Genomic DNA, 27,912 nt, shown 5'->3' on the forward strand with positions numbered 1-27,912 from the left:
AGCTTCCAGGGTCCAGAAAAATTTGTTATGTACCAAATTTAAAAAAAAAATCAGATTCCATCATACATGTCATTCAATATTAATTGCTAGAAAACAGTTAAATAGAGTCTTCATATTTTGTCAACAGAAATTCAATTAACAATCAAGTGAAGAAAACAAAGGGAGAATTTCATTCAAGTCAACTGAAGATTATAATTCAGGAGACAGATTCAGAAGCTCTGAGAACTCTCCCACATGTTAGAAGTTGAAGGTACAACCGTACATATTTTTAAGACAAAAGATTGTCGTCAAAATGACATACTGACATCTTACATGAGAGTTCACCAGAGATAGTCCAGGTAAGCATGTGCAAAGCAAGTAGCAAGTCTCCATGATTCCTTACAGAGTCAGGAAAGAATGCTGTTCTTTTAGGAAGTTACATTGCTAGTATTAGAACAAGGAAAACAAAAAACAAAAAAACTCTTTGTAGTTAATCCAGCATTCTTACCTTTGAGGAGGTCTTGTTAATGTACAATGCAGAAGCATATTACATATTACAGGGGGAGGAAAGAGACCCAAATAGACAGACAGAATTTTGTGCTTAAATTTCCCTGTCCTACTTTAAAATATAAATTGTGTTTCATCACTTTCTTGAGTAGAAACTAGAATTTTCTAAGCAACAAAACTAGCATTAAGTGTAAAAGAAAATTCTGGACAAGCAAGTAATCAGAAGTTGTTTTGTTTTTTTTTTCCTCGTAAAACTTCTCTTATATGAAAAGTGAAGGTTGCAGGTTGAACACAAGGGCTTGGAGCAGGGAAAAGGTACAAATACTTCTGGGCTACATCTCATAGTTATTTACTCCCACTCTTTATTATCTGACTTGGAGTAAAGTGAAAAATAGGAGATTTGGCAGATGTGTTCTGGCGGTATGGGCTGACTAGGGGGCTCAGTGGTAAAGTATCCTCCTGCCGATGCAGGAGACTCAGGAGACTTGCATTTGATCCCTGGGTGGGGGAAGTCCCCTGGAGGAGGAATGGCAACCCACTCCAATATTCTCACCTGGAAAATCTCATGGACAGAAAAGCCTGGGGTCTACAGTCCATGAGGTCACAAAAGTTGGACACGACTTCAAGACTGAGCACGCATACCTGTCCTGGCATTAGTCACCTAGAAATGGAGGAATCATAGGCTGACTTAATCTCCTTTTTCTGATACCTTCTTCCAGTAGAGTATTTGCCTCCATGGTGACTGCATGGTTTTCCTGCAGAGGTGACTTCATAAATTTTAATCGTATTCCAAATGTATGATAGCATTATTTATACTCATGTCAGACCCCTGCCTATTTACGAAATGCAAATCCAAATCTCTAGTGAGATTAGATACTTAAGCAAGTTTCAAAGAGAATACTTGGAAGAAGCAGGTATTTTGCTATTAATTTTATAGGCAGATCTGGGGGAGGCTTGGCATTCTAAGCACAGTGGAGGAAGGAGTTAGGTGTCATACTGGGTCGTTCTACTAATCCATATTGTCTGAAGTGGATTTCTATTAATTAAAAACTGAAAGAAATTGTTAAATCTCACCAAGTCAAAAAGTAAAAGATTTGATGTGGCATAGTTGTTATATTATTTAAAACCTCTCTAACTTCATTTATTGGAGAAGGAAATGGCAACCCACTCCAGTGTTCTTGCCTGGAGAATCCCAGGGACGGTGGAGCCCGGTGGGCCACCGTCTATGGGGTCGCACAGAGTCGGACACGACTGAAGCGACTTAGCAGCAACTTCATTTATATGTTCTGAAATGGTTCTGTTCATTTCTGATTAATTATGGTTATAAACTATTTTAAGTTCCAAACCAACTTTGCATTTTTTAATTCTGCTGTAGGCTGTTAGCACCATGCAGTCCTTGGAAGTTATGTGCTCATGATGAATGTCACTATTTGAAGGGGTCATCTCATTTCTTCAAATGATTTCTCTCTGAACTTTATTTTTATTTTAAAATTAATATTACCATATTTAAAACTTTGTTAGATTATGTCTGGTTTGTGAAAGGGAAAGTGAAATTTGCTCAGTTGTGTCTGACTTTTTGCGAACCTGAGGACTATAGAGTCTACGGAATTCTTCAGACCAGAATACTGGAGTGAGTAGTCTTTCCCTTCTCCAGGGGATCTTCCCAACCCAGGGGTCGAACCCAGGTCCCCTGCATTGCAGGCAGATTCTTTACCAGCTGAGCTATCAGGGAAGCCCCATGTCCGGTTTATATTTGTTTATTTCTTGTCACTATGTCTCTTACAATCCGTAAAGAGATGTTCAATCTTAGATCCAGAATATCAAAAATGTAATTTAGAGTTTTTAAAATTTTTTCAGACTCTAACTCAGAATGTCTGTCATTCTAGGCAAGAAAGGCAATTATTCTAGAACTTGTAGGATTTGAAGGATCTTCAAAACACAAATCAATTATGTAGCCACACAGCAGAACATAAAAGTTACTGACTCTCTTCTAAGTGGTTTACGTATATTAATTCATGTAATCCTCATGATAAACCCATTTTCAGATGAGAAAACTGAGGCACACAGAGAGCTTACATAACTTGATCAAAACCATGAGCTTGTAAGTGACCTTACCAAGATTTTAACTCAGCCAGTCAAGTTGTAATATTTATGTTTTATTAACCTGGATAAATACACTCTCAGAGAAAAAGAAATCTCTGGGTTTTGACCCTTTCCTTGGAAGTGTGTAATTATTAGATTGATTTATTATTCATGCCAGGTCAAAGTTCTCTCTTCTTATCTTATTTGGCTTTCAGTTTTGAATATGTTGGCAAGATAGAGGAGAATTGCACTGCTGAGAGTTTCCCGAGCAGGGGCCATCTTTCTTCTAGATTTCTGAAACCCTTAAAAAAAAAAAAACCCTAAGGCTTCCTTCAGGACCCCAAGGTTTCTAACGTCTGGTCTTCCCTTGGCATCTTGGAGCAAGCATCACTGGAGACACCGGCAGGCAGCCCACAGAGGGGAACCTGGAGGAACGACAAAGAGCATGTATTCCGGATGCCTGTGGCAGCATCAGTGAGAACTTCCAGGATGCCTTCATCCCCCTAAGAAGAACTTAGAAGATGTGAAAAGTCTGTGTGAGTAGTACATTTTCTTGGTGATGGGCGAGAGGGAGGGAAGTGAGAGAATCTGGTCAAAGACCCTGGGGGTAGACAGAAGACAAGCCAAGTTGTATCTTTCATCATATAGGAATGTATGGTGAGAAAATCTGTCGAGGCCAGAGCAATGTTTATGCTCAAGCCATCTCTCTCAGTGGCTGCTCACTTCCTTTTCTCTGTCTTTCCGTCCCTTGGATAAAGTGTTCTTCTTCAGAGGGGTTTAGAGAGACTGTGGTCAGATTTATCACATCAGAGCATGGCGGCTGAAATAAACACTGTTTTCTGGGAAAAGGGGAAATAAAAGGCCCTCTTTTGTGAACATCAAAGGCTTTCCTGACGGTCCCTGAGAGAGACTCTAGGGTTTCAGGAGGCCATTTCTTAGAAGTCCTGTGAACCACTTAGCTGTAATCTTTTTTACCTTGTGGGTCCCATTTTTATCTTTACTCCAGCTATTTTCAGGACCCCCTCAATGTCATACTGTTCTCTACTCTGGAAAAGATGGCGTGTTCCCCGGACTTCTCTCTACTTAGAGACCTCTTTCTGATCCTGCTTTTCCAGATGTCCATGAGGGGCTCAGGTGAGAATATTTTATATTTTATATACCTGGATTCTCTTACCCTCTGAGTAGCATCATTAAACCACTCTGCTGTATCTCCTATAGACCTAGGTTAATTCCAGATCTTTTACTTTGATACAATAATGCATTTGCCCATACACAAGGGCAGATAAATCACTATTATTTTAGAGGTGAGGACCAGGTAGAATTTCTTTTCTGTTGCCTTCTAATTCATTTGTATCTCAATTTCTGGAGGAATGCATTTCTGATGCCCAAAATCTGCCAAAACTCTAGCTTCATGATTTTCCTGCACTCCATCTTCCTTCATTGAATTTACTACCATTGCAAGTTAAAAATCATCTGTTTAATACACAATCACTCTGTTGACTGAGCTCCACAAGGGTGGAAATCTTCCTTGTCTTGTTCACTGCCATCTTCAGCCTGAATATGTGTGACAAATTATTGCTGTGTTAATGAGAGGGAGAACGCCCATGGGTCTTTGGGACCTGTGATGATGCTGTGCTCTAAAAGGCACAGACAGGGTATTGCAATATTCTTCTCACTTGTGACTCCATTCCACAGATTCTTTTTTGGTGATTGGCCCCTCGGAACCTATCGTGGCCATGCTGGGTGCAGACACGGTGCTGCCCTGCCGTGTGCACCCAGCCATGAACGTGGAGAATATGGAGATCCGGTGGTTTCGCAACCAGTTCTCAGAGGCTGTGTTTGTGTATCAGAATGGAATGGAGCAGGTGGGAGAACAACTCGTCGATTTCAAAGGGAGAGCCGAGTTGGTGAAAGACTACATCACTGAGGGAAGAGTAGCTGTGAGAATCCACAGCCTCCGGGTCTCAGACAATGGAATGTACAAGTGCTTTTTTAAAAAAGGAACTGATTTCGAAGAAGCCGTTTTGGAGCTAAAGGTGATAGGTGAGTAATTATCAGAAAATACAGATCACTGTAAGTGTTCTCTATGTGATTAGGGGAGGAGCATGGTGAACAAGAGGCAACAAGTAGGTATCCTTGGAGGTGTCAGCATCTTAGGCACTGAATTTAACCTCAAATCCTCTTAATCTATTTATGCATTTATTGTGATGTACTTTAAAAAACAAATGATTTCCATAAATATCTATCATAAAAATAGATCATTTATCTCCCTCTATGTCTCTCCTCACATATTTTGAGGTAAAGCACCGTGATTAACAAAATGTACCATTCCTCCCATTGATGAGAATCCCAGTTGGCTACTGTGATGGACAGAGGCTTAACTGAAAGTGTTAGTGGTCCAGTCCCGAATGCTCTGTTTGGAGGAAATGAGGGTTTGACAGAGTAGATTGAGTTGCTGCTTCGTTGTGCTTGTTTTTTAATTTCATATGCATGGACTCTTTCATGTCCGCTTTATTGTGGTTTTTTTGTTTTTTGTTCACCATTATGTTTGAGATCTTCCTATGGAGTTCATTGAATGTAGTTGTAGTAGTTCATTTCTATCTCTTTTTTGTTTGTTTTGCTTTTTACATTTAGATTTCACGTCTATATAAACATATTTTTGGTATAAAATTTCATGATAAGTTCAAAATACTTTTTTGTAATGTATCTATTCACTTATCTCCATACCAATAGTGAACAGTGTAGGAAATCTCCACCAGATGTACAGTACATTGCTTCCCATAAACTTCTTATGGGTAACTAGCATAAGTCTAAATTTTCTATCTGGTTATAATGATTTATCTGTCTATTTCTTTGGTATTTCCATTTCTAAAGCTTTATATACTCTCTGCCAAGACAAACGTATTGTTTTTCTAGTTATAAAGTTTTCCTCATTCTTTGAATATGTTAGATTTACCTTAAATTAATACTCTCATTTAATACTACTTGTCAAACTATATATACACTCATTTTCTCCTCTTCTTTGTGTATAACTTTAGTGGAAAAGTCTAATCCATCGGTCTTGAAGGAAAGAGTGACAAACTCTCCTGAGTCGTGTTACTGTGACCTCATTTTAATATCCTCCCAGTAAGAGGCCAAAGCTTCCATAGTTACGGAAATAACCTCATGCAAACGACAGCATTTTTCAGTACCTTTCCTGTTAGTTTATTGACTTCTGGGTATGAAGACAAGTCCAATCTTTTAGAAGCAGTTTGTTGAATAGGACTGAGCCAGACATGGTGGAGCCATATTTTATGATATGAAGTTTTATAAAGACAAATAATACATAGTCTTAGAACAGTCATCATTCTCAAAGACATGGTGGACTCATCTAGTATTCTGGTAGTGTTGTATTTTAACATGGGTGTTGGTTATGTGAATCTGCTAGTAGACCCAGCCCATGCAGAACTGAAGAAGAGGAGGAGGAGTGGAGGGAAAGAAAGGAGTGAGAGCCGGAAAGTTCAAACATCTTGACTCTTTCATGGACTCACTTTACCTTGTTACCTTCATCTTTTAGGTAAGCTTTACTCAGAGGAAGAAAGAAAATTTGGAAAAGGAAATTATTTAAGGAAGTGACTATGAGAAGCCTCAATTTAAGCAGCAGATGAAATAGACATATGATATAGATACAGTGATTTTTTTTTTTTTCCTGAAAGAATTTAACATCAACAGATTTTACTCTGCTCCCTCCCTATTATCCTTCTTTGGCCAATTGCAGATATGCTTGTGTAGAGGAGATAGGACAGACATTGGTATAAGTCCCAGAATCAGCTTCAATGCTCTTTTACCTTTTGAACTTCAGACAACCATTGATCTCATGGGAAAAGTAAAGAACCCCCTTCCATCCACTGAGAACTATGGTGCTTTGTCCATCTTTTTCCACTGGCGTAGCTATGAAATGTGAGGGACATCTGGACAAAACTCTCCAAGTCTCAGATGAATGACTTTCCTCTCCAGGTCTAGGTTCTGGTCCTCGTGTTTTCTTGGTGGGTCCAGAAGATGGAGGAATAAGGTTGAAGTGCACAGGCAAGGGATGGTTTCCCCAGCCTGAAGTGCAATGGGAAGATGTGAAGGGAGAGAAGATCCCATCTGTCTCTGAGGACGAGACACAAGACGATGATGGCTTGTTTCAGATTGAGGCATCCCTCATTGTGAGAGACAGCTCAAAGACACAAGTGTCCTGTTCCATGAAGAACCCCTTCTTTGGACAAGAGCAAGTGGAAACCATTTTTATCCCAGGTCCGTGCTGCTCATTTGGGAGAAAGGAGAGGAGTAGGGAAGGGATATGGGCTTCCCTGATGGTTCAGTGGGTAAAAAATCACCTGCAAATCGGAGACACAGGAGATGTGTGTTTGATCTCTGGATCGGGAAGATTCCCTAGAGGGAGGAAATGGCAACCCACTCTAGTATTCTTGCCTGAGAAATCCCATGGACAGAGGAGCCTCGGGGCTCCAGACCATAGGGTTGCAAACAGTCAGACATGACTGAGTGTCTAAACACACTCACACATACAAGGAAGTGACAGTTAGCACATGGGATGGGATAGGCTTGCTTGGTGTATGTTTTTAACCAGGTTTTGGGGATCCTGTGTCAGAATCCTTCTTCCCTAGGCCCTCTCCTTGGAAGGCAGCATTTGCTGTGACTTTGGTGATACTTGGGATTTCAGCTGGTGCTATTGTGTATTTGGCCTGGAAAGAACGACGGGGAAAGAAGAAACTATCAAAAGTCAAAGAAGAAAAGGAGAAAGAAAGTAAATCTAAAGGTAAAACTGGGCATCAGACTTGGCGGGGATGTGTGACTTTATAGATTTGTTAACATGGCTCTGCATGCGGATGGCATCTTTGGGGAATGCAGAGATATGTGTAAGAATGAGTCAGAGCCCCAAGACCTCCAGCAAAACATGGAGCTCAAGAACTTCCTGAGGAAAAAAAATATTATAATTGAGTCCATTGGACAGGGAAAGATCACTGGTATAGGCATAGATAGAGCTTATATTTTTTTAAATAGTCATAATGATAATTTTCGAAGGATTTTTTTGTTGTTGTTCTGGATACATAGAAGTAGCATTTAGAATCTGGGCTTAGTAACATAGTCTAAAAAATATTTTCTGTTAAACCCATTTTTTTTTTTCCTTTTTAGAATTATTTGAGAGAGAGCTTGGTAAGTTTTCCATCCTCATTGCTCTAAAGTAGGAGATTAGAGTCCTTACTGTATGCTGTATGTCTAGCATCTCACAGACTATTATTCCTTTTCAGCCAGAAGGAAAGAATTATATCAGCTAGGTGAGTTATACTGTTGTTATAGTTGGGGAAACCCTCTCATCGGCCCTTTTCTTCTGGTTGCCTTCTATTTACCTTGTTAGTGAGAGAGGGACCTGCTACCCTAAACAGTATAAAATGGTCAACCACATGATATCCAACACTAGACAAATAACAGCAGTTTTTTAAACACATATATCCTCACATACATATTCGCATCCTGGGAGAGAAAGACACCGTGTGCCATACCAGAGCACATGGAGGTCGCAGTTGAGAGCAGAACGAATAGAACAAGGTCTGTGGGAGGCAGGTTTTGTAGTAACAAGAGGATGAGGTGACCCTGTTTCTGTGGAAGTATGTAATTGGCTTGTTTAATTAATTGTGCAGACTGACAGGGAGGTGAAATTTATTAGATTGAAAATCAGGTGAGGTTCAGCTGTTTTGACCAACAGAGAAATTAGCTGAGAGGGGAGACTTTCCTGATGGCTAGAGGACCTATCTGGAGAAGGCAGTGGCAACCCACTCTAGTACTCTTGCCTGGAAAATCCCATGGATGGAGGAGCCTGGTGGGCTTCAGTCCATGGGGTCGAGAAGTCGGGCACAACTGAGTGACTTCACTTTCACTTTTCACTTTCATGCACTGGAGAAGGAAATGGCAACCCACTCCAGTGTTCTTGCCTGGAGAATTCCAAGGACGGGGGAGCCTGGTGGGCTGCCATCTCTGGGGTCGCACAGAGTCGGACACGAGTGAAGCGACTTAGCAGCAGCAGCAGAGGACCTATGTAGTGAGAGCAGGTTGTCCTTTGTTGTTTAGTCACTAAGTTGTGTCTGACTCTTTGTGATCCCATGGACTGTAGCCGGCCAGGCTCCTCTGTCCACGGGATTTCCCAGGCAAGAATGCTGGAGTTGGTTGCCATTTCCTTCTCCAGAGGATCTTTCTGATCCAGGGATCGAACCTGGGTCTCCTGCACTATAGGCAGATTCTTTACCATCTGAGCTGGAGCAGGAGAACTGTTAGGCATTTGGAACCCTGTGAAGCTCAAGGGTATCAAGGCAGCACACAAAATTTTAGGCTTTCCAATATATTCTCAAAACGTAAGCCTACCTTTTCTTTCTCCCCAACCAAAAAAAAAAAAAAAAAAAGAACTTGCATATTTTATCATAGATGTAGAATGTGAAAAATGTGAGAAATAAAACTGGAGATATAAAAGAAGATAGGTACATCAGAATTGTCATTGAGATCATAAACACAAATATACTGTACTATGGTAAACCCTCAGATTTTCACTTCCTGAAGTGACGTTCCTGTAAATGGGAGAATCTAATGCCTTTGTTTTATTTCAGACTGGAGAAAAGCTGAATTATATGCTGGTGAGTAACTGATATTGTTTTGGGGCTTCAGGTACTTTGGGATTTCGTGAGGCATTTTCAGAGCATTTTTCAGATAGAAGCTATCCTCCGGAGATTTTACTTTGAATCTAGGAGTCCAAAAAAACACAAGGGGATAAAGGGAGAAGCTTCTCACTAGTTCAGAGGACATGCATTTGGCATATTCTTCCATCTGATTTTTTTTTTTTCCCTTTTTAGACTGGAGGAAGGAACAATTCAAAGCAGGTGAGTTATTTACTATCATTTGTCTCACTTAATCTCTTCTATACAGTTGAGAAACTATTTGTATAAACTCCCAACAATACTTAACTGGTTATTCATTTCATGGCTTTCACCTCAATCTAACGCAGAAATGTTACTAGAGTTCTTACCATTCTGACATCATTCACTCATTCAGCATTAAATTATACAACTATTTATTTAGTGCCTAGTAACTAAAGTGGATTTGGTCTCTGACTTTATGGAAAGTGCATGTACAAACTGTGATGCATTATGAGGAATAAGAGATTGCCATGAAGAAAAAATGGTGGATTCAAGGAATTCCCTTGAGGAATTTATATTTATTCTGAAACTTAAGTGCTGCTCTTGATCTCTTCATGTCAAAGAGAGCAGTTCAATCAGAAGGAAGCCTGCTGAATACTCCGTCTGAGACAGAGAAAGGCTTGTTGCATCTCAGTGCAAGTGGAAAATGGGCCCTGACCATCTTAGAATCTTCACAAAATCACAACTCTCTATTTCTACTGCTTGCTATTCACTCTGAATACCCCTGTAGCCACAAACATTGCCTAGTTAATTTAATCCTGCAAAAATTAAAATATATTCTAATCATTCCCATACACATTCTTATGAAAAAAATTTTAATTATTGAAGATGTTTGATTTGACCAGAAGCAGATTCATTACTACTAGTATTACACTATTGCTACTATTACTATAGTGTTACTATAATCATCAGAAGCTAAAACTTACCAAGTGTTCATCATGGACAAAATATAGTACTAAGTTCTCTGCATATTGTCTCATTGTCTTCTCACAGTAACTCTGTGCTGAGGCATCATAATTATGTACACCTTCATGAGATTAAAGTGGTGCTGAGAGAAGCAAAGTAACTTCAAGATAACCAATACTAAAAGCAGAGTGATTATCAAATTCAGATCTTTCTGACTACAGAGCCTGAGATTTCAACCATTAAAAGTATAATAAGAGTGTAAGATAAGTACTATAGATGGCTTGGTTATTACCTAATCTCACAGAAAAATGACCCCAAGGAAACTTAAGTGAAAGTGAGTACATCGTGATTGGAAATGAGACATGTCTTAATTATTAAGAGCAAGCAGTAAAGCAACTGGCATTAGCAGGAGGTTAGAGAAGCCCCAACTTGAAATACACGACCCTGGGGATTTTCAGATGAGACAGACTTCTTGATTAAGTGTTCTCAGCCTATCTGGAACACATGGTTACCCAAGGTCCTATTCATTCCTGGCCTTCTATGATCACACATCACATGTCTCCTGTGAATGAACATAGGGTAGAACATATGTTGTTTTACCTAATTTTCCATTTTTCTTGTTTTTATCCATCCTCCTTTTCCCGTAATTTGCATCTTTCCTAAAGCCAACCAGTCTCCACTGTGGAATGATCTTTATTTTCCTCTCCATACCTGCAGCGGCTTTCACTCTGGATCCGAAAACAGCTCACCCCAACCTCGTCTTATCTGAGAACAAGCAACACATTTCTTTAAAAAATAATGTTTCCCAGAATGGTGATGCTTCAACACACAAAGAGCAAGGGGTTTCTGAAGCCATCTTCAGTGTTCTGGGTGAGAAGTCCTTCACCCAGAGGGACATGGAGAGACAATACTGGGAGGTAGAAGTAAATACGAAGACAGAAGCTGGATCTACAACTCGATGTGCTCTGGGCATTTGCTCAGAGACAGTGAAGAGAGAGGGCTGGTTTGTAGAAAGTCCAGAGAAGAATATTTGGGTTTTGGTACACGAGGAAGGAAAAGTCATATTTCCCATCTCCCAGAAAAACTCTCCATCACTTAGGCAGCAGCCCCACAGGATAGGAGTCTTCCTGGACTGGGAAGCTGGGAACCTGTCCTTTTATAACATGGCCGACGGGTCCCACATCTATTCTTTTACTGGCATCACCTTCTGTGGGACCCTTTTTCCTTATTTTAGCCTTCGGGGTACTGGCGCATCTTTGACCATCTGCTCAACCTCAGATCACCCTGAGAATTGTCCTGATTCTTCTCCAAAGACCTCACTAACTCATTTAAGTAGTTGTGATACAAGTGTCCCCCAAGAAGCTAACTCTCTGTTATAAGAAGTGAATGTCAGCACCTCCGCTGCCTCTGCTCAGGCTTCTTACAGGTATGTTGTTCAAGAGAGCTGTCCTTCTTGAACAGTAGGTCGTTCTCATTAGGTATAAATTCTCCCCCACCCCTTTCCAAGAGCGATAGAGGGAGAAAGAGAACTGGACAGCTAAAATGTCTGGGGGAATTTCCTCTAGTGTTATCTTTGGGGAAGTACTTGATGTGGGCAACGATGATTTGTCACAAGGAAACTCCAAGTAAACATACGGGCCTTTCTTAAGTTCTAGTACTTACTGTGTTTTGAAGTAAAGATGTTTAAAGCTACATTTAAAGTGAAAATCTCTGTTGTCACTATTTTTGTTATCAAATATGGAGGAGGGTTGTTGTTGCTCTTTAGCTGTTAAGTCGTGTCCAGCTCTTTTGTGGCCACAGGGACTGCAGCCACCAGACTCCTTTGCCGTGGGATTTCCCAGGCAAGAATACAGGAGTGGGTTGCCGTTCCCTTCTCTAGGGGATCTTTATGACCCAGGGGTCAAACTGCCATCTCCTGCATCTTCTGCTCTGGCAGGCAGATTCTTGACCACTGAGCCGCCTGGGAAGCCACGGAGTTGGGAGTGATGTTTCAAGGGGAGGGTACCAGCTGAATATTGCTGTTGGAGATACACACAGAAATCTCAAGTCTTTTATAGGTATTGGCTCAGCTTGTCCTTTCTTCAGGCTTTAGTGTCCATCAGCTCCTAAAGTTGGATTTTGCCAAGGTGTGGAGAAGACTGATAAATAGCTGTAGAACAATTTCAACAGGAGACCAAGCCTTCTGGGAAGGAAGAGCCCCTCTCCCCTCTTTTAAACAAGTTCTTACTGATCAGCAAGTTCAGAATTGTATGTGAATAAAAAAGAAATGAATGTTGCAATTTATATTTCAGACAAAAAAAAATTGTCAAAGGAATGAAGAAACAACCTCAGCCTTCATGAAGAAAAAGTTATTGTTAATACTGGCTTTTTTGTTTCTTTCTGACACAGTTCTTCCTACTTTTGAGGGTTTTCCCTTTGCCTTTAATGAACCTAAGCCTTTTCCTGCTACTTATTTCAAAGTCTACTTCTTTAAGAATATAAAATAAGAGCTTCTCCTATCAAATGAACCTTCTCTTTCTGACAGTAGAAGAGATCAACTTAGACCCCTTAAATTTTTCTGCCCTTACAGCAGATCTTTAAGTGCAAGTCCCTTTACCAGTCTCTCTTGGAAGATACACCTCCATAGCAAAATTTCCCTAACACACAGCCACTAAGTGGCAGTCAGTATTTGAGTCTAAGAAGAATAAATCCAGAGCCCAGAATATTAACTTCACTTACAAAAAAAGAAGGGCTTGAATAACAAGCAAGACAGAGGACAAGGAAAGGTGAGGAATATATTAATAGGCATAATCAAATGGATGTGCTGGATGAAGATATGTGGGGGTAGCAACAGAGTGAGTACAATGATATTGAAAGAGTGGCATGGAGCAGGAAGGACAATGGTTCAGTTTGGGATATTTCACGTGTGTGTGTGTGTGTGTGTCTGTGCGCTAAGACACTTCAGTTGTGTCTGACTCTGAGACCCCGTGGACAGTAGCCCACCAGGCTCCTGTGTCCATGGGATTCTCCAGGCAAGAATACTGGAGTAGGTTGCCATGCCCTCCTCCAGGGGATCTTCCCCACCCAGGGGCTGAACCCTCATCCTCTGTGGCTCCTACATTGTAGGCAGATTCTTTTACCTCTGAGCTACTGGGAAAGCCTATGTGTGTGTGTGTGAGTGTGTGTGTGCGTGTGTGTGTGTGTGTATGACACATAAGCAAACCCTAGACTTTAGTTGAAAGTATTGTATCAATTTCAGTTCATACGTTGTAACATATGCACCATACCAATGCAAACTGTTGATAATAGAGGAAACTAAAGGGTGAGAGGGGAGGGATATGGGAATACTCTGGATTTTCCACTCAGTTTTGCTATAAACCTGGAAAAAAGAACTCTTAAAAAATAAAATCTTTTAATGAAAAAAAGGGAGAATGAAGTACTGGAATATTTGACAACACGGATGAACTTTGAAAACATCATACTGAGTAAAAAAAAAAAAAATACAGACACACCAAAAGTCTATGCACAGTGTTTTATGATTCCGATTATATGAAATACCCAGTACAGGCAAGTTTATAGAAACAAGGTGGACTAGAGGCTGGAGGGAGGGGCAAATGGGTGTGGCGGCTTAATGGTGATGAAGTTTCCTTTTGGATCAAAATATTCCGGAACTGAATACTAATGACGGTTGCACATATTGTGAATGGAAAAAATACCGATGTCTTAGACACTTTATTCTTTTCCTTAAACAAAACTTTAATGGATAGGAAAATTAAATACACTTTGATTACATTCCTTCCTAATTTTAATTGAATTCAGATTTGAGGCATCATTTCAGCAATTACATAACTTTCTCATCTTAGTGATAGCATCTTTCCCGTTTTGCATTCTGCCATTGAGATTTCTCTCTTTAAGAAACTGTAAAATCAGAGTCTGAATAAAGCCCTGAAAACTGCTTATGGTTTTTGGTTCCCTTTTAGTTAAAACAACAACAAGAATTAGACACTCTAAAATGACTAAAATGATGAATTTTCTGTGTATTTTACCACAATTGGAAAAATTTTTAAGCTAAATAAAATAAGTGTGAATATACTTGTGAAAGAATAACATTACATAGTACAATATTACAGTTCATAACTTCAAATATAAATTTGAGTTTAAATATAGAAAAAAAACCCCATGATCCAAAAGAGAACATTCCAGAATGTCACAGATGAATAATCTCCAAAGGACAGTGAAAGCCGTGATGTGCACCTTCTTAGAAAGTGCAGGCTGTCATTTGCAGGTGTCCCTCAGTCTCACTTCAGAAGATTTTAAGACTTTTCCCAAATCTTTATTTTTTCACATTCCTTCTTCTCCTATGCATGGCTTCTCTGTTTTAATTCACTGTGATTTAAAATATTTTTTTATTTCCATTGCATTTTATTACTTGTGTTGTACATATTGCTTCTGTTTACTTTATAAGTATTAATTTTAAATTGTGTGCTTTTGCACTCTAAAACTAAAATTGACATTTTCATATACATGACACATAACACATTTTCCTCTTGGACTAGTATTTCTGAAAAATTTCCTCACTCCACACTCTCAATTAACTTTCTGAAAATGTTTGATGCAGAAATTACATACTTTATGGGATTTTCAAGATTATATCTTAGTGATCAGATTTTATTCCTTATATTTAGCTGTATTTTCTCTTCCTTAACTGTATTTTTTGTTTTCTCAGTCCCATTGGGATAATTGTTACCCTCTAGAGACACAAATCAAATACTTGATTGTTCCCTGCACTTCCTCCTCTAGGCTAAGTTGCATTTTCCATTGGATTTTCTAAAGGTCTTTTGTTATCAGATATCAGATTGTGATCAGCAGGCAGGATATTAGAAAGCTTGGGATATGACAGCTCACAGAAAGGATAAGTCTCCAGGTCAGATATGACACCAGAGTAAGGCTAACTCCTCTTGATTAGGTAAGTGAGTGAGTGTATCAGTCCCCTTCTAGTAGTCGGTGAAAAGAGAAAAGAACTAGACTTAGAATATAACGCTGGTTTCCAGAATGCATGGTAATTGTTCTCCTTGGAGGTGTGGCTGAGAATCCTTGGGTGCAGGAAACATTCAGAAGAACCTACACTCGGAGATCAAAGAAAGAAGGGGGTGCAGAATTTCAGATAAGAAAACTGGGGGGAAGTATAGATAAGGCTTCCCAAGTGGCACAGTGCTAAAATTTACAGCTGAGCACTAAAGCACCATAAATAGGGCACTTGTTCAAGTTATAAAAGGAGAGGCCTCCAGAGGTGTAGTCAAGGGAGATTCTAACTTGCCCTAGAGAAATCTTCAGTCAGTGGAGGCCTAGAGGAGAGGAAATGGCCCAGTACTCATACCCATAGCAACCCATCACCCCAGCTCATTCTCAGATAATACAGAGATGCTGTCCTTGGCAACACTCAAGGCCTATCCTGTCCTATCCCTAACCTCCGCCTCTCAGTACCACGCTCCTGAGACGAGCCCCTCCCATCCCAGCTTTCGTAGGAGGCCGTCAAATTGTTGCGGGACATCTGGCTGCGTGACTGTCTATAGGCCACAAGCTTGTTTCCCTCAGAAAGGATTCGTTCTGGGTGAGCTGTTTTTGAATCCAATGTCTCATTCACTGCAGAGAAAGAAAATCCATTCTGATAATAACCAACATAGGAATATTTTAAAATATTAATTTCATGATATTAACATCTAAACAGGGGAAAAAGGTACGATGACTTAAGAAATTTAAAGTGGAAGAACTTTCTGGGGCTCACAAAATCACCAGTATATGAGAAGCCCTTCCTTCAGAGCAAGGAAAACCGATAAGTAAATCATCGTATTTTAATGATCTCAGTGAAATCAATTCATGCTGACAGAATCCAGTTAAGTCTCAGCTTCAGAGCAAGGATGTCTATGCCATTTTTTTTTTTTCTTCCTCTGCCTCCCCTATATCACCTAGGAATGTGCACTGGGAGATTAAATTATTATCTTCTATTCTTTTTGCTTCTATTATTACTGTAAATTGATCTCATTCAACACTGATCCTCAATTACACGCATGTAAGCCGTGGACTGTCATGTTTCATTAATTACTGAATATCCACTGGATGCCTTTGTGCTTCAGTGTCTGCTGAAAAGGTTCCCACCGCAAAGCCTGTTCCACACTGTTTCTGTTCTCCTAACTCACCTTTTCTGCAGCTTTTCCTCCAGATCAAGCCTACAACTCCAAGAAGAAGCAGCAATCCCCAAATCAGCAGTATGTTCCATGAATAAATCATCCTGGACTCTGAAATGGAAGCCCCAGAATCACATTAAATCCTGAAACTGGGAGAATTTCAGGATTGTTCTTCTCATCTGAGTGGCTCCTAGGCTGCAGAGGAGGATGAGAATTGGTCCTGTCCAGAAGAAAGTTGGTCTGTTGCTTCCTGCTCTGCAGAAGCCGAGGAGAGACTAGAGGTTCATGCTAGCTTTCCTATTAGCTCCTCTCAGAAACACACACACTTCTCCCCCTTCTCTTTTCCAACTCTATCATCACCACAGTCACCGGAACAACAAGAGTGGCCAAAAGATAAATTTACCAAATCTGCAGCCATGAAAATGGTGCTATGGAAAATTAATTTCTAATCTGGAAGAAAACCTGTCATGAGGGGCAGGGGGAAGGGATGTCAATGTTTTTGCATTGAAAAAGAGATTGTAGATACAGTGATGATAGAGTCAATTCTTGGAATTTAGTAGCTGATGATATAACCATATAACCTTACGGCTTTAGAGGGGGATTTCAGAAAGAAGCTCAAAAAAGTAGAATCTATAGATGTCTTGAAGACCAGCTTTGCAAGAGATAGCAATAGACTTCATCAGAAAAGAAAAAAAAAATAGAAAGGCAGTAAAATAAGTAAGTCTGGGTTGGTCTTCATATTTAAGTCACAAAGCTGAGAGGAGCACATGGAATCACTAACCTGAAGTAGAAAAAGTTGTCTTTTTCTCCTCGCCGAGAAGGGGGATGCTGATGGAGCAGGTCACATTCACAACAGAGCTGTTTGTGACCAGTAGAAATGCCTCCACTTGGAATAGCCCCTGGCTGCCTTGAGTCAGGTCCTGGGAAAATGATGGTATTGTGTTTCCTTCCATGTCCCTCCATTGCACGTGGGGCTGTGGGAACCAGCCTTCTGAAGTGCACTTTAGCTTTACTTCTCCATCCTTCTGTCCCTCCATGGAGATCTGAGGGGAAGAACCCATACCTGGGAATAAAGATCAAGGAAGGCAACTGAGAGCCTCTGCAAGTAGTTACATAGTGATTTCACTGCGAGGGGACAGAGGGGTTCAGAGGCTTGGAGCAGAAAGCGAAGCTTACAGGGGTAAGCGAAGTTTACACGCCACTTAGGAATGAGACTAGCTGGAGCCTTTGTTTCCTTTTGTTTGCATATTTTTATGTCTTGTATTCCTAAAATCATTCTAGGACAGATTAAAGGATGCAATAAATTTCAAATCCAATTGTTATTCTTCTATACCCCAAAAATTAACTCTGATAAGGTCATGAATCAACATGGCCAGAAAAATGAATAAGAGAATATTCTCAAAGAACAAAATCTTATAAATACATGTTTCCAATGGCAGAAAATGATGAAGTTCATTAAACTTGTTAACTTGTGCTCCCATGGATGTTTTCTAAACACATTTATTAATTTGGATACACCACCCGTGGGAGAAACAGATTATCTGTGAGTCAGGAGATGTCCTCAATGGCAGTTGCCAACCTTAGAAAAATCAGTTTTCACCCACAAACATAGACAAAGGGAAATAATGATGCAGGAAGTGATCTTGTCCCTCCTCCATGCCTGCCAATACTGTCAACATTTTTATTTTTATTTTTTCTTATATGGTGGATCTGTTGAGTTGGCCAAAAAGTTTATTTTTTCTGTTTTTCTGTGAAGACATGATGGAAAAACTTGAGTGAACTTTTGGCCAACCCAACAGTTTAACCTTCAAATTACCATATTTCCTAATAACTACATCTTTCCCAATATTTTAGTAACACACTGAAATAATGAGTCCTGTGTCATTATGGAGTAAGAATCTCACATTTCGCTAGAGGTATGGCCACTTTATGGAGATCCTGGGAAGGATACAAATTCTACACACAAAGAATTAGGTCTGGTCCATTTGAGTTTGTGGACATTATGTATCTATGATAGCTCCGGCACATGGGAGAATTTACTGTACATTTGATGAGTGAATGGACATTAAGAAAATTTCAGGTGCCAGAGAAATTTCCCAGGACCCAGCAAGTTAAAAGCAGTAGGAACAGACACTGAATTCAGAACATCTGTCTAGAGTCCTTACCTATGATCGTCAGATCCAAATCGGCCTCCTGGTAGACCCCATCTTTTTCAAAAAGGCACCGGTACTTCCCATCATCTGAAGTCCTGGCATCATTTATCTGCAGGGTCAGCCTCCCCTCACTAATAGCATCACTCAGCAGCGCAGTCCTCCCCCGATACTCTGCCATCTGCTCTCCAGGCACATGGGCCCCATCCGTATAGACGTAAACAGCAGGATGACGGTGGGATCGGACCCACCGCACCTCCATGCTCCGTGCGTCAGTCCTTGGGGCCAGGGAGCAGGTTAACTGTATGTCTTCTCCCGCTCTAACAAGGATGCGCTGGGAAGGTCCAATCACTTTTAAGGAAGCTGTTAAATACAGCAGACAAAACACAATGGAAGATTCAAACTGGAGCAAACAGTGTCATCTGCAAGAACATCTCAAGTAGTGTTTAGGACCCGGGGCGTCCCAGGGGGTGCCTAAGGTTCAAAGTTATCCTTTACAGAGGTGGAGATTTGGTGGAATCAGGATAGAGATTGCCCATCCCATGGTTCCATCTGAAGATTATCACTAATTAAACCCATACCTGCAGCCCTTTCCTATAATCTCATTCAGTTTATAGACCCATAAGAAAATAATTTTGCAATTAAAGTCAAATTAACATTTTATCATTTCAAATTTGCATGACCTTAAACTACTTCTTAATCTGTGTATATCTCAGTTTCTTATGCTATAAGACATATATGTCACTATCAAAATAAAAAGGTTTGCCTGGAGTTAAACCTTCCCTGATAGCTCGGTTGGTAAAGAATCCTCCTGCAGTGCCAGAGTCCCCAGTTCAATTCCTGGGTTAGGAAGACCCCCTGGAGAAGGAATAGGCTACCCACTCCAGTATTCTTGGACATCCTGTGTGGCTCAGCTGGTAAAGAATTCACCTGCAATTTGTGAGACCTGGGTTTGATCCCTGGGTTGGGAAGATCTGCTGGAAAAGGGAATGGCTACCCACTCCAGTATTCTGGCCTAGAGAATTCCATGGACTGTATAGTTCATGAGGTTACAAAGAGTCGGCGTGACTGAGCAACTTTCACTTTCAAAAAAAAAATTCCATATAAAAAGGATTACAATGATAGCAATGCAGTGTGAGTGGGGAAAGAGATTCAAGATCTGAGGTTATTGGAGCCAATCCCATTATAGACCTTGATAATGGCAATGAAATGAAAACGAGGTGGCTTTTTAGTAATGAGATATGAAGAAATCCCCCTAGCTTGTTATATAATACCTTAAAATCAGATCCAGTCATCATATTTCAGTGCCCCAAGGTCCCACATATGTGAGGCTCTAAACACACACTAGTCAGTGTTCTCGGGTGATCTTGAAAAATGTTATAATGATCTTATAATGTTATTTTTGCCTAGAATCTTGCCCAGTATTCTTGCCTGGAAAATCCCATGGACAGAGGAGCCTGGTGGGCCACAGTCCATGGGGCTGCAAAGAGTTGGACACTACTTAGCAACTAAACAACAAAATGATAATTTATAATAGAAATCCAGGCATAAATGTGTTGCTTGTTTGGGTGAGGAATCAGTGATCAAAGGCAAAATGTCCTCATTATGTATTTCATAGATAATCTTCTAAGTACTTCTCTAGAAACATAATTCTAATTTTCAGATTATTCTGTTCTATTCTTGATAAAATTTGTCTCTCAGTTAGTTCCAGCATGTTGTTTGCTTTGCTTTGCAATTTTACCTAAAACATATTATTTCTACTTTACATGTACCTGTTAAACACAAAAGTAGAAGTCAGGGGAAAAAAGAGCTAGTTTGCTGCTATTTCTCCATCCATGTGTCTTAGAGTAGTAATAAAGTGGACTATTTCCTCATCTCTGTTATCTATATGAGGGTTTTTTTTTTTCTCCAATCCATGAGCTGTGGTACATATCAAGTCTCAAACTAGATTGCCCTACCAGAGATTGATAATTAAGAGATTATTTCCCAACTGTAAAATGATGATAAATCTATCTACCTTTTAAATTATTGGAAGAAAAGAAAAATAATTCCCAAAAATCATTTAGCATCATGCTGGGCATGTGATAATTATTTCAAAAAATTAGTTATTATTTTTATAACCAATAACATTTGCCAGAGTAGGAACTAGGATTTCAGTTTCAGGACTTCTTATAGAAATCTTGGTTTGCCAGCAGCCTCTGAGCTCTAAGTCACAAGCTCTAACAACACAGTGGCAGCTTTAAACTCCATGATCTCCTCTCTATTTCCAGCTCATCCTCAAGGCTCCTGAGGGCAGAGCCAAGGGAAGTTCTGGTCTTTTCATCTTATTTACCTTTGGTCCCAGAAGGCATGTACCACTTAGAAACAATAGGACATCAGACTGTACTTTGTGTGCTGGGTCTCCAAGGAGCATGTCATTTTGATTCAAATAACTCAGAGAAATGAGAGGATCTTCCAAAGGGACAGAGATGTGGGTCAGCCTGCCCAACACTGGCTCGGTTTTCTGAGCTGTAACTGACAAGCTCTGCCAGTCAAGCTTTCTGTCCACCCCAGGAGGGAAGGGATTTGAGTTGGAAGGTAAGGCTTATCAGGGCACAGTCTACAGAGTTATCTTATCTCCTCAGTCTACAGAGTTACCTTTGACTGTCCCAAGGCCCTTCTCTTTATCTTTATGGCCCAAAGGTGTCCAAAGTATCACACTAGCTCTGGCAGAGACTGGGGTGTGCTCTCCACCTTAATTTTCCTTGAAAACTCCTGTATGGGCTGAAAAGTGTGCTTAAACTAACCTAACATGCACACAGGCACTCACACACACATTCACACATATTCTTGCAGCAGGTGACTTAAAAGAGAGCAGGGTATCAATGGAAGAAGAAAATGGTAGGTAGCAGGTAGGTAGCAGATGTCTTTATGGGCTCAGAGAAGAGGTCACAGAAAGGAGGAAAGGGGGCAAAATACAAGGCATCAAAGGAGAAACTGAAAGAGGCTTAAAAATCCGTTGGTTATCGTTTAAACCACTTATCTTAGGTACCATAAAACAATACCTGCAGTCCGACTAGTAAGTAAAGAAAAAGAGGAAAATGACCACCTGGAGCACAGGGTCCCAGGCTGCACCTAGGAAAGTCACAGCTTCCTCCCAACAGTGATGAGGTCAGGCCCATTGGGGTGAAGAGCAGGTGCAGAAACCACAGCAGGGAGAGAGGGTGCAGGCGTGGGTGGGGGAGGACCTCCAGTTATCACGACAGTACTGCTTACTCACGCCAGAAACTCACACCAGCTGTCCCGTGCAGTCCCCTGCACACTCCCTCTCCTCCCGCCCAGTGGGGCATAGCTTCCGTCTGCACCCATTTTAGGCATCTGTCTGGGGCTCACGGGGGTCCTCACGGACATGGAAATTGGCGGGTTATGCAGTGTAAAGGTGCCTGCGTGAGACTGCACTTTGCTGGTCCCTCCTGTACTAAGGTGGGACCTGGGAAGATCATGCCCCAGTTTCTCATCTGGGTCACGAGGTGTCGCTTTCGCTGTGTGTGTTTTGTCCAGGGAGCATCGCCTTCCTCGGGGGTGGAAGGAGGGCAGAGGCTCGTGTACACTCATGCACACCAACCATCTCTGCTTACCCAGCTCTGTCTGGAGTTTTTCTGGAAAAAGAATGAGAATAATTTTAATGGTTGAAATTAATGAACCATTTAAATGATAAAGATTATATCTATCTATAAATAGACATTTCCAATCATTTCAAGATTATTGGCTTTAAATAACTTAAACTATATATATATAGTATATACATATATATACACTATATATGGTGTATATATATATAGTGTGTATATCTCCAGCCATAAATGTTTTATAGTTTTTAATGCATATTGGTGCTTCCCTGGTGGCTCAGATGGTAAAGAAACTACCTGCAATGCAGGAGACTTGGGGTCAGGAATATCTCCTGGAGACAGAAAATGGCAACCAACTCCAGTATTCTTATCTGGAGAATTCCATGGACAGAGGAGCTTGGCAGGCTACAGTCCATGGGGTTGCAAAGATTCAGACATGACTGAGCAACTAACACACACACACACAATGCGTATTACTAAATATTAGATATTCTTCTTGATTAAAAAATATTAGTTGCTACAGAACAGTCCCTTCAACCTTTCCTACTAATGGGAGCATCGTGATCCTAGAGGTGGAGCACTGACCTGGGATGGAGACGTCTGAGCCCTTCTCCTCGGCGAGTGAGGGGTTGTGGATGAAGCAGGACACAGCCTCTGTAGAGGCATCCCTGACCACAAGAGTGCTTTCTACATAAAACAAGCCATCTTCATCTTGGAAGTTATAATTAGAGAAAGTCAGCAAATTTTCTCCCTTGATGTCTTTCCAGGAAACCTGCGGTTCCGGGAACCAGCCCTTTGCGGTGCACATAAGCTGGAGTCCACTTTCCACACATCCGTCCATGTGGATGTAAGGGTCAGACCCCAGACCTGCAGTAGAAAGACAGAGCCCTGAGTTCTGGAGCCCATGGAGGTACAAATCACAGAGCAGGGAGTCCAGTGACCTTGCTTATAGGGAGAGAGCAGGAGTTCAAGGCTCTGGGGAGCAAAAGATGACCCAAAGTCCTCCTCCCATTCAAACTGGAACTCACATACACTTTATACCTTAGTCTGGATCTTTGCTGCTGCTGCTGCTGCTGCTGCTAAGTTGCTTCAGTCGTGTCCAACTCTGTGCGACCTCAAAGACGGCAGCCCACCAGGCTCCCCCATCCCTGGGATTCTCCAGGCAAGAACACTGGAGTGGGTTGCCATTTCTCCTCCAATGCATGAAAGTGAAAAGTGAAAGTGAAGTCGCTCAGTCGTGTCCAACTCTTAGTGACCCCATGGACTGCAGCCTACCAGGCTCCTCCATCCATGGGATTTTCCAGGCAAGAGTACTGGAGTGGGGTGCTAAATTTTAGCATATGAGCAGTATTTTCATTCAGACTCAGACAGGAAAATAAGAGTTACATAATGACATTTTGCTTCTGTCTCTAGCACTGCAAACTAAGATTTGTTACAATTTACTCATGAACTCCCTTGTGCAACAGACTTTGCCTTTTTCATCTTAATATTATTGTGTCAGGCACTTGGACATGTTGGACGACATCTTGACTCCAATTTAAATAGAACATTTACTGTAAAGTGAGATCTCTTCTCCAGAAAGAATATTTTTCCCATTCCTTTTGTTGGTCGTTGTGACCTGGGAGAGAAAACAGATAACCTGGGGTATACAAAATGGGAAGTCTCATGAGGACTTTCTGTATCTAAGTATTCCATTCCATGGGAAATGTTTTTGAGAACCTGAGTTTTATATAATCGTGAAGTTTTTTCTCTATTCAACACAACTCTCAAACCCAAACAAAGGGGATTCTATTTTTCATAGATGACAATTTTGTCTCTACCACTTGTTGAGAACAGAGACCGATTTTCTTCACCCAGAGCCTTAGAAAATGCATGGTTTCTTTTCAGATGCCCCTGAAAGTGAAGTGCCTTAGTACGGGCCCTCCCCACTCCATACTTCAGAAGTTTGTGGATTCTTTTCATCCATCTTGAGTCAACTTGAACTTAATAACAGTAATAATCACACTTAGGTGTTGAGAAAAAGAAGGTGTTGGAGATCAACCTCGCAGGGGAGCAAAGAAGAGAGCAGCATCAGCTAGAGAGGTTAAATTCTCCTTAGAACAATTTCCCTGATAAGGTAAACGGATGTGCCTAATTTTTTCTTCTGGGCTTCCCTGGCGGCTCAGTGGTAAAGGTAAATCTGCCTGCCAATGCAGGAGACCCAGGTTCAATCCCTAGGCTGGAAAGATCCCCTGGAGAAGGAAATGGCAACCCACTCCAGTATTCTTGTCTGGGAAATCCCATGGACAGAGGAACCTGGAAAGCTACAGTCCACAAGGTCACAAAAGAGTCACACACAACTTAGTGACTAAATAACAACAGCAATTTTCTCTTTAGCACATGCAGTAGTTACTCCTGCCAGGGAACCATATGATTGATTACTTTCAGATATTTGTTTTTCCACAGAGCAATCCTTTCTTCAGTGCGATTTATTTCTTCCAACCCCCTCCTGCTTTGCTAACGCAAAAGCATCGTGTAGGTCCTTGCCACTCACAATGGGTATGTCCCCAAATTGTCTGTGAGCCCCAATTTCACTGAACACTAGTATCCATAATCTCCATAAAAGCACAATGTTCTTAACCTCTGCAGTCTCATCATTAGCTTTTTAACTGAAGGCAGCGTTACTCAAACAGTGAGTTCACATCTCAGTGATTGTGTATTTGAGGCTGAGCACAGAGTCGGACACGACTGAAGCGACTTAGCAGCAGCAGCAGCAGCAGCAGAGAACAGAGATGCGGGGCTTGTCAACTAGACTCGCTCACACAGCAGCTGACTTGCCTTTGCACACTAACCCATATGGCATGAATTCTTGCCTCAGCAAAATTGCTAATGACTACATGTCATCAATTTTAAATAATCCTCAAGAACAGCCAAAACTGTGTCAGTTAAACTCAGGGAAATTGTTTATAAGTGAGCTCACTTCAAAGCCTACAGAACCACTTGCCTCCAAATGAATCAGAAGACTGGACATCAGCAATTGCCTCCATGATTAAAAGAGAATTGTTCAACTGGAAATGAGCTTAATGCAAGTTAATATACTTCCCCTTCTGAGAAGCTCTGTCCTTTCCCAGATACTCACTGGCTACTTGGAGTAGCAGGCTGGTTTCTGCAAGGTTGTTGTCGTCTTTGACACGGCACCAGTACTGCCCGTGATCGGATGGCCGGAGGCTGTGAATCTTCAGAGCCACGCTTCCCTCAGTGATGCCGTCTTCTATCCACTCTACCCGGCCTCTGTACTCCTCCATCTGTGTTTCCGTTACCTCATCTCCATCCCGATACAAAAACACAGGAGTGCTGGGCTCTGAGCGGTACCACCTCACCTCCATGTGCTTTGCGGTCCTCTTGGGAAGGAGCTGACAGGTGAGGAGGGCATCTCCCCCAACCATGGCCAGGATAGAATGGGCAGAACCCACTCTAAAGTCATCTACAAAAGAGTGACACAGAGGAATCGGGGGATGCCACCTGGAGGAGCAACACGATTGCTTTGGGACGTCTACTCTATCAAAATGGAGGCACCTGGAGGCGGGAAGGTTTATTTGCAATGTTTTAAAGAAATCCAGCCATTATGGTATGTTTGGTGGTTACAGAGATCTTGTGTACTGAAAACAGCATGTAGTTCAAAAACCTGAGTATGAGTGCTGAATCTACCACTTACCAGCTGTGTGATTTAGAGAGAAACCCATTATTCTCGAGAAATTGATTTGCAATCTCAATTTCTTCATCTTTAAGATTAACAACTACCATCTCTACACTGCTCTTATTCTCAAATAAGTTAAAGTGTAAACTGATTTTCTAATTGAAAACTTTATTAGTTAGTGGCTTATTTTATATTTTACAGTGATTTATTTTATAGTTAGTAATTTCACAGAGGATGAGACAGTTGGATGGTATCACTGACTCAATGGACATGAGTTTGAGCAAACTCAGGGAGATAGTGGAGGACAGGGAAGCCTGGCATGTTGCAGTCAGGAGGATGAAAAGAGTCAGACACAACTTAGCAACTGAACAATAACAATTTCACTTTAGTGGCTGACATTGTAATCACTTTTCCTAAATTTTAGGTAATAGATTTATTCAATAGACTTTTCAGCTTTTCAGAATTGTTCTTGTCTTGTCCTAAGTAATTACCTGGATTTGTTTTGTTTTGTTTTTCTCTGAAACAGGCAAGATTCCAATTACTAGGGCTATGTAAAATGCAGCTTTTGCAAGGATATTTTTGGCAGATTAAAGGCAGTGATTAGTATAAAGAGTTCAAGCCTTTTGATAAAATTTTAAGTCATGTTTGACTTCTTTGTTATCTACAAACTGAAGAGATGTTTCATAATTCTGTGTGTTCCTATGCTTCCTAATTTCATGTCATGTATATTATGTTTTTTTATCATCCTAAAATATTCCAGGGCCAGTTGCACTTTCTCTGTGCAGATCCAAAACTCCTAAGAAGGAACTTCATCCTGTTGAGTTGTTGTTCAGCATCAAGTCAATGGTGCTCACTATGGAACATAGGTGGATATCTGCTGGTATTCTGTGTTGATGAAATCTAAACATAACACTAGAACTGAAGTTGTGCCGTCTGGGTGAATTTTCCAGCTTAGGAAAGTGCATCAGTAGAGAGGAGGGCAGCCTCACCACACCATATAGCTCCTGGCAGCCTCTGTCTGGACCCTGTGATTTCCGATGTCCTGTGCCATGCTTTTTTCCCACCTTGTCATCCTGCATTTTACTGGGGGTTCTGATGTTACCCACTGACTTTGAATTTTCACAATCTGTTTTCAAGTTAAAATATTTCAACCAAGAAAATTCAGCTACTGAGATTTCCAAGCCCATTTCTTGAAAGTCTCCTTCGAGTTTATTTCCATGTATTTTTACACTGTTTAATTTATGGTAAGAAGCAGCCCCCTTTCTTGCCCTGAAAGAGCTATCCTGAATAGAAGCAGGATGAATGACTTACTGTGTTCCAGGTGCTGATTCAAGTGTTTTTCATGTACAGCCTCATTTAATCTTAAAGCCCATGTGAGCCTATGAGATACAGTTAGGTTGTTATTCTTATCTTAAGTTTTCTCATGAAAACTAAGGCAGAAGGTATTCAAGTAACTTTCCAAACATAACACAGCTGGAGGAGAAGGAGGTCTTTGTGGAACACAAGGGCTTTGACCCCTGGATCCCCACTCTTAATATTATATTAGCTCTTTTGAATTTGGAAGTTGGCACCCAGACTGGAGCTCTGAGACACTGGAATATATGGCAAAGGGAAGAAGAGCATCCTACCTGATTGCTTCATGCTGAGAAGTATAAAGAAGAAGGAGGCAAACACACCAGACAGGCTGTATCCAGGAAGCTCCACCATCCTCCCTGGGGTAAACACAAGAGAAAATACAACTGTACCTAAACGTGGCTGTAATACACAAGCACTTCTGTGGTTTCCAGTGGTTATGGAGATGTAACAGAGAGCAACATCAACATCTCCCACAATCAAGTGATAAAATGGGCTTGGCTCCCTTTCTCTGCTTTTATCCACCATTTCCAACCTCTTATTTATACTGTTATACTTTATGCTATTTGGGGCACTGAAGGTAGATTTCTGATTGAAATGAAAAGATCTTTGGGGCTAAAGGGACAATGATGCTTTGATTACAAAAAGTCTCCTTAGGTCCATCTATTCTGAGCATGCAGAATTAGAGAGCATTCAATTACTTTTTCTCACCCTTCCCTTTTCAGTCTGTCCTGCAAAGTCTTTCATCTCTACAGTCTC

General features: G+C 40.9%; 2 protein-coding genes across 3 annotated transcripts; one reads left to right on the forward strand and one right to left on the reverse strand.

Moving 5' to 3' along the window:
• Positions 1 to 3,623: 3,623 nt before the first annotated feature.
• On the forward strand, positions 3,624 to 11,909 carry LOC120869765 (butyrophilin subfamily 1 member A1-like). The gene is made up of 9 exons (XM_040249041.1): positions 3,624 to 3,702; positions 4,264 to 4,611; positions 6,565 to 6,846; positions 7,202 to 7,369; positions 7,747 to 7,767; positions 7,863 to 7,889; positions 9,210 to 9,236; positions 9,453 to 9,479; positions 10,920 to 11,909. The coding sequence occupies exons 1-9, from the start codon at positions 3,624 to 3,626 to the stop codon at positions 11,579 to 11,581; spliced, it is 1,641 nt and encodes a 546-aa protein (XP_040104975.1). The 3' UTR covers positions 11,582 to 11,909.
• A 1,985-nt stretch (positions 11,910 to 13,894) lies between these two features.
• On the reverse strand, positions 13,895 to 27,507 carry BTNL2 (butyrophilin like 2). 2 transcript variants are annotated; one of them, XM_040250387.1, is made up of 9 exons: positions 27,429 to 27,507; positions 25,243 to 25,587; positions 22,710 to 22,991; positions 22,134 to 22,154; positions 18,532 to 18,879; positions 17,148 to 17,429; positions 16,379 to 16,477; positions 15,247 to 15,302; positions 13,895 to 14,518 (listed from the first exon to the last, which is right to left on the reverse strand). In XM_040250387.1, the coding sequence occupies exons 1-9, from the start codon at positions 27,505 to 27,507 to the stop codon at positions 14,495 to 14,497; spliced, it is 1,536 nt and encodes a 511-aa protein (XP_040106321.1). In that variant the 3' UTR covers positions 13,895 to 14,494. The 2 variants fall into 2 exon arrangements, with proteins under 2 accessions (XP_040106321.1, XP_040106320.1); XM_040250386.1 differs by lacking the exons at positions 13,895 to 14,518; positions 15,247 to 15,302 and having other exon boundaries at positions 16,041 to 16,477.
• Between the last annotated feature and the right edge of the window lie 405 nt (positions 27,508 to 27,912).

Source organism: Oryx dammah, unplaced genomic scaffold (assembly GCF_014754425.2).
Source record: "Oryx dammah isolate SB20612 unplaced genomic scaffold, SCBI_Odam_1.1 HiC_scaffold_11, whole genome shotgun sequence".
Lineage (NCBI taxonomy): Eukaryota > Metazoa > Chordata > Mammalia > Artiodactyla > Bovidae > Oryx > Oryx dammah.